Here is a 6,898-nt window from a genome sequence, read left to right as displayed (position 1 = left end):
ACAGCCATTTTTAGGTCTCTCCAGAGATGCTCAATTGGGTTTAAGTCAGGGCTCAGGCTGGGCCATTCAAGAACAGTCACAGAGTTGTTGTGAAGCCACTCCTTCGTTATTTTAGCTGTGTGCTTTGGTCATTGTCTTGTTGGAAGGTAAACCTTTGGCCCAGTCTGAGGTCCTGAGCACTCTGGAGAAGGTTTTCGTCCAGGATATCCCTGTACTTGGCCACATTCATTTTTCCCTCGATTGCAACAAGTCTTCCTGTCCCTGCAGCTGAAAAACACCCCCACAGCATGATGCTGCCGCCACCATGCTTCCCTGTTGGGACTGTATTGGACAGGTGATGAGCAGTGCCTGGTTTTCTCCACACATCTCTTAGAATTAAGTCCAAAAAGTTCTATCTTGGTCTCATCAGACCAAAGAATCTTATTTCTCACCATCTTGGAGTCCTTCAGGTGTTTTTAGCAAACTCCATGCAGGCTTTCATGTGTCTTGCACTGAGGAGAGGCTTCCGTCGGGCCACTCTGCCATAAAGCCCCGACTGGTGGAGGACTGCAGTGATGGTTGACTTTCTACAACTTTCTCCCATCTCCCGACTGCATCTCTGGAGCTCAGCCACAGTGATCTTGGGTTCTTCTTTACCTCTCTCACCAAGGCTCTTCTCTCATGATAGCTCAGTTTGGCCGGACGGCCAGCTCTAGGAAGGGTTCTGGTCGTCCCAAACGCCCTCCATTTAAGGATTATGGAGGCCACTGTGTTCTTAGGAACCTTAAGTGCAGCAGAAAGTTTTTTGTAACCTTGGCCAGATCTGTGCCTTGCCACAATTCTGTCTCTGAGCTCTTCAGGCAGTTCCTTTGACCTCATGATTCTCATTTGCTCTGACATGCACTGTGAGCTATAAGGTTTTATATAGACAGGTGTGTGGCTTTCCTAATAAAGTCCAATCAGTATAATCAAACACAGCTGGACTCAAATGAAGGTGTAGAACCATCTCAAGGATGATCAGAAGAAATGGACAGCACCTGAGTTAAATATCTGAGTGTCACAGCAAAGGGTCTGAATACTTAGGACCATATTTCAGTTTTTCTTTTTTAATAAATCTGCAAAAATGTCAACAATTCTGTGTTTTCCTGTCAGTATGGGGTGCTGTGTGTACATTAATGAGGAAAAAAAATGAATTTAAATGATTTTAGCAAATGGCTGCAATATAACAAAGAGTGAAAAATTTAAGGGGGTCTGAATACTTTCCGTCCCCACTGTATATACAAATATTTTGACTACTTTGAAGTGAATGGGTTGTTTTAACAGGCAAGAGTTCACATACATACATTAACAAAGATGGATAAGTGTGGGTACATACTGTACCTATACAGATATATATATAATTATATACAAAGTTATGGATGTTATTTGTAGCTCTTTCCTATAATGCACCTTTTTTTACTTTAGGTTTACTCTTCTTTTTAAAGTAATAAAATGTATTTGCAGAACAGAACACACGTTACACTGGATGTTAATAGTTACAATGCTTTAATACTTTTCAGACTCATGCAACAACTTTGTGACATCAATCCTGTGGTGAATTTTGTCACCGAGAGAGTATGACATCATAATTTAATATATTGCCAAATATGAGCACTGCATAGATACGTTTTAAACGATAATTTCAATAAGAACCTGAAGAGCAGATTAAACATAAACTATGAAACTGACAGTCTCCTTACAACACAGCTATATACTTAGAATATCTGTATTACACATACAGCCAAAGACGTGATCTGCTTGCATGAAAATTATGTCATAAAGCCAGCACTACACATAAAATCTAAAAATCTGTTGTTAATTATTGTGGGGGCTGTACCATTTGTATTTATATTAAGTATTTTTTCTTGTTCCATTCCCTGAACTGCACGTGTATCATATTAGACAATATAGAGGCTCAACATATGTTGTCTTGCAGCTTTGAAATCCTAAAGTCAGATGCAAATCGAAGCATTAGGTTCAGGTCCATACTGGGACTAAAAAACAGTGCGATCATGCAAAATCTATGGGGTCGATTTACTAAAACCCAGGGGGTTAAACTTTCTGGAGCTGAAGTGGTTAAGGGTGCCTACACTTGATTCACTAGCTTTTTAAGATTATCTGCAATATAGCCATCATATAATTATTTTGGCCTTTAGGCTGTACAGCTATAAATTAAACAACAAAAAACAGAAAAAACATGTAGAATGCACATTGTCACATTGGGGCTTTAGCCAATGTGAGCATGACACTATGGGTAGTTTGTACCATTCAAGCCTAAAATACAGGTCTCATATTAGAAATATAAATACAGCTTTGCTGTCAGAACAAACTGCATATATTTAATAACAATTACATTTTTCCACCTTTCCCTGTCAATGTATACAATAAAATTAACATAATAATGACACAGTCAAGGTAATCACGTCATATTAATGTACTGTACATAATAAACTTTCACACAGGTAACCATTGTAAGTCTGGATTGACATTAAGCAGCATCATTTGTAAGAGGTATAATATAGTCTATAGTCTGTACACTAACAATGAACCTGGTGAACCGAGAATATTGGGTTGGCAGTAGGATTAAAAAAAAAAAAAAAAAAAAAAAAAGTTCCCGACTTTATTAAACTTTGCAAGCCAACAAACATTTGATTCATTTATCAAAATGGAAGAGAAGAACTCAGCACAAAACTGTGCTTCTTGTTCTTAGCAACTAGTCATTTTATTAATCGCTAATTGCAGGCAAATCGCTATATTCATGGTTGAAGTAAATATGTGCTTACTGTATTACCTGTCAAAATTAGTGTTCGTTTGATCAGCCATTCTTCTGATACAGGCACTTCTGTTAGACGATCACTCTATTATTTCGTGGTTTACCGCAATGGTTATCAGAGTCAGCTTTACTGTTTTTTGGGTCAGCTTCCTGCACATTGGTCATAGGTGACACTACTCATTTACTATCCTCCAATCAGACTGGAGGCCGAGAGGTGATACAGAAAGCCACTAAAGCTGAACCAGACAATTGAATTGCTGAGCTAGGAAATAAGTGTGTCACCTGTCTGTGCAGTGTGGCAAATGAGTGTAAATCATAGTACTGGTGGACCACAATTCCAAACTCTTTTGATAGGTAAAACAGTTAACATATATGTATTTAGGCTTTGTATTTCGCTGTTTGCCCAGAGTTTTACTTGTAGAGTATATAGTGATTGGTTGCTATGGGCATCAATTCCAAATGTGTACTTATTTTTTTTTTCTCCAGTTTAAGGCTGGGTTCACACCTCTATGGAGCCGCTTCATACATCTCCGCAGAAGCTCCGGTGCGAATTGCACAGGAGCCCTGTGCGTATTTTGGTCCGTTTCAGGTCCGAATTCAGCCAAAAATTCGGACGGAAACATTGATAAGAGACGCACCAGACTCCTGCTGTGAGCCGCTGCGTGTTCTAGTGTGAGCCCAGCCTCAATTAATCAGACTCCGTTATATTTTTTCACATACATTTACACAACTTTCAACCAAACTCACACATTTTTTAAAATTATTCAATTAGAAAAATTAGTGAATTCTGGGTGAAAGTTTATATAGATAGACCTAAGACCGTGTTATCATTCAGTTCTTACTTTTCCAGAGGCTTACAGACTGATGGGATAGCTACCAGGAATTTGCACATATTCTCTAATTCAGGAAAAATGTGTCAAAATTGGGGCACAACAGAATACTAAAGGCTAATATGGGCACCACAGTGGTGTAGTGGATAGCACTCTCACCTATCAGTAAAAAAGGTAGCTGGTTCAAATCCCAACCACTGACACCACTTGCCTGGAGTTTGCATGTTCTCCCTGTGTCTGCGTGGGTTTCCTCTGGGTACTCCGGTTTTCTCCAACACTCCAAAGACATGCTGGTAGGTTAATTGGCTTTTGTTTAAATTGTCCCTAGTATATGAATGTGAGTTAGGGACCTTAGATTATAAGCTCCTTGAGGGTAGGGACCAACGTGAATGTATACTGTATATGTAAAGCACTGCGTAAATTGACGGCGCTATATAAGTACCTTAATAATAATAATAATAATAATATAACTCAACTTAGATTACAGAAGCCAGCTTAAAAAAAATAATACTGATTGTTTGCTATTAAATACACAACTAATTCTGAAAGGAGCAATGTTGCTTTTTGTGAAGGGTTGATGTTCACAAGTAAAGGAAACAGGGAACTAAAAATGGAGAAAACTGCTTTTTGTGTTGATCAGCTGAAAAAAATTATTATACTGTACAGTATATCTTCTGTTGAGCATTGTATGGTAAGGACAAAATAATGGCATGACCACCACAAAAATATATATTGCGCTACCATTTAAGTTACCATAAATTAATGTTAATGCACAAAAACATACTTAAAAACAAACAACCAATGCAGCAGGACACTGTTAGGTTTGGATCTTAGCTCAACTCCAGGCAGATTAATGCTGCTTTGTATGTATTAATACATCCTACATGTGTTTTATAAATGCAACGCAGTGTAAGTACCTGAATTTGACTTGGCATCATCCTCTAGCAGTCCCTGTACAGCAGAGCTAAGACTGGGGAAAGGGGGGTGGGAGAATCAGCACAAGGAACCAATCAGTTGTGCTGCGATGCAAGGAACATGATAAAGGGTGCAGAGTTAACATAGAGATGAGCTCATAAGTGTGCTCCTTCTCCTTTCACTGTCCAGGGTGGGGGTATGGAGAGGACCTGTGAGTGTGGATGAACTGTGGTAGAGAAAAATCAAATCCCCTTACCTTCCAGATAGGGCGGTGTAGTGTGCCAGAGCTGGTTAGACAGAAATACAAATCCTTTGACAGGAACCCCCCCCCCCATATAGGTATCTAATCTGTGAATACAACTGCTTGCCTAGAGTTCAATACATTATTTATTTAGATTGTGAATACTTAGGTACATGTAATTTTTTTTTTTTTTAATTTTGAATAAAATAATGAATTTAATCCATTTTAGAATAAGGCTGTAACATAACAAAATGTGAAAAAAGTGAATGTGAATGTGAAGCGCTGTGAATACTTTCTGGATGCACTGTATATTATATAATAGATACGTGTTAAGTCATAGAAGACAGTGATGGTGTTTAGGCATTGCATGGTTGTTGTATCACAGATATCATTATGCTTTTTAGGCTACATTCATACTTGTGAATTGGCCCAACAGAGTGTACATGTAAGAACCCCAGCTGGGGTTGTGGGCGATTAACTCTGGGAGGCAGCCCCATTGAAAGCAATGAGAGGCTGCTGGCTCCTGCAGCTTATTGTGACCACTTGCATGTAATGACTATGCAGCGATCACCTGCAAGTGATCATTCCAGTCCTGGATGCAGACTGTTTGTGTCAAGGGCCGATCACTTGCAGGTGATTGCTGCATAGCGATTACATGCGGGCAGCTGCAATTAGTTGTGGGAGCTGGCAGCATCCTATTGCACTCAATAAGGTTGACTCCCACAACTAATCGTCAGAACGCCCTGCTGGGGTTCTCACATGGAAATGCTGTTGGGCCAATTTGCAAGTGTGCATGTGGCCTTGAGGATAAGGTATACTTGAAATTGAATTCCTGGCTGCAGTCATTCCCATGTTCTTGCCCTTGATTGTGTCAATTGTATGACACACACCTTACTTTATAACTTGCAGTCATTACTCTGAAGCTGCAATAATGCATAGAAGTGGATGCATGACATAATTTCTTGTCCAGTCTTCTTTAATGTCCATCAGATCTTCATTGTCTGTAAACTGGTTATTCTGTTGTGTTCTGTCAGGGTGATACATGAGGATAGACAACTGTAACCTGAGAATATCCACAGGAGGGATACTACTTTAGAGAAGTCAGTCATTCCTACCATTGAAATTAAGTCAATATACTAATCTTTTTTCTTTAAAACATTACCACGTGTAGTATTTTGTCCCTGTTTGCTTTAAAACTGTAAGTATAAAGATTCATGTTATCCACTTTTCTTGAGGTAAAGGACCATTACTTATGTGAGTCTGTCCAGATGGCCATTGTAGGGTGCTGCAGAATTTTGAAAGAAATTCCTTCTAAAAACACTGTAAATTCAACAAAGTGTAGGTGGCCATATCTGAGTGTTGATTGGTAAATGTTAGTCACTGCAGATGTGGCTTTATAATTCTGGTAGGACTGAATGATACAACATTGTTCTACACGTGTATCAGGTGGCACTTACTCTGGGAACAAAACTCTGTTCTGTAGCAGTTCAGTAGCCATCTTTCATATTTATGAAACTCTTGGCTGTATAGTTTTGCCTCTGGTAAGCAGGTTTGCAGAGACTGAGTAGATCTTGGGAGGTGGTATGGAAACAGGCGTCCAGGGAGAGAGAGTGGTACAATGGCTAATGTCCAATAAGAGAAGCCATTTTGTAGGCCACTGCAGATATCAGAGCAGCTCCTCTACCACTGCCTTCCTCTGATTGGATGAAGGTAATTTCACAAGAAGGGGTCAATTTGTGAACTGTAGCATGAAACTTGTCTTTGAAACTGAAAAAGGAAAAATAATATAGCATTAGGCCACTGGTCTCGGATCTTAGTAGATTTATGAACTGTTTTATAATACTATGTTAAAAATCTCACAACAATAGTGTATCGTGAGCTATTAAAGGCATGTCTTTACTCTTTGTGCTAAAAGGCATTCATCTTTAGCATCTCAGAAAGTAGGGAGGCATGTTGATCGGCTGACATTATAGGCTACAAGTGGTTTCAGGTATACAGTGAGGGAAAAATGTATTTGATCCCCTACTGATTTTGTACATTTGCCAACTGACAAAGAAATGATCAGTCTATAATTTTAATGGTAGGTTTATTTTAACAGTGAGAGACAGAATAACAACAAAA

The 6,898-nt window shown here is 39.1% G+C and overlaps 1 protein-coding gene across 3 annotated transcripts in view; it reads right to left on the bottom strand.

The window, feature by feature from the left end:
- Positions 1-1,507: 1,507 nt before the first annotated feature.
- Positions 1,508-6,898, bottom strand: part of GCK (glucokinase) — a 62,132-nt gene continuing 56,741 nt past the window's right edge. For 2 of the 3 annotated variants that reach the window (XM_073622187.1, XM_073622189.1), the window contains exon 10: positions 1,508-6,544. In XM_073622187.1, the coding sequence (XP_073478288.1) occupies positions 6,400-6,544 (145 nt within the window). In that variant the 3' untranslated portion in view covers positions 1,508-6,399. The remainder of the gene's footprint in view (positions 6,545-6,898) is intronic. The other variant, XR_012243006.1, reaches the window with a different exon arrangement.

This window comes from Aquarana catesbeiana, linkage group LG03 (assembly GCF_042186555.1).
Source record: "Aquarana catesbeiana isolate 2022-GZ linkage group LG03, ASM4218655v1, whole genome shotgun sequence".
Classification (NCBI taxonomy): Eukaryota; Metazoa; Chordata; class Amphibia; order Anura; family Ranidae; genus Aquarana; species Aquarana catesbeiana.
Note: the sequence above shows the minus strand (reverse complement) of the source record. Positions and strands in the feature narration are given on the sequence as shown.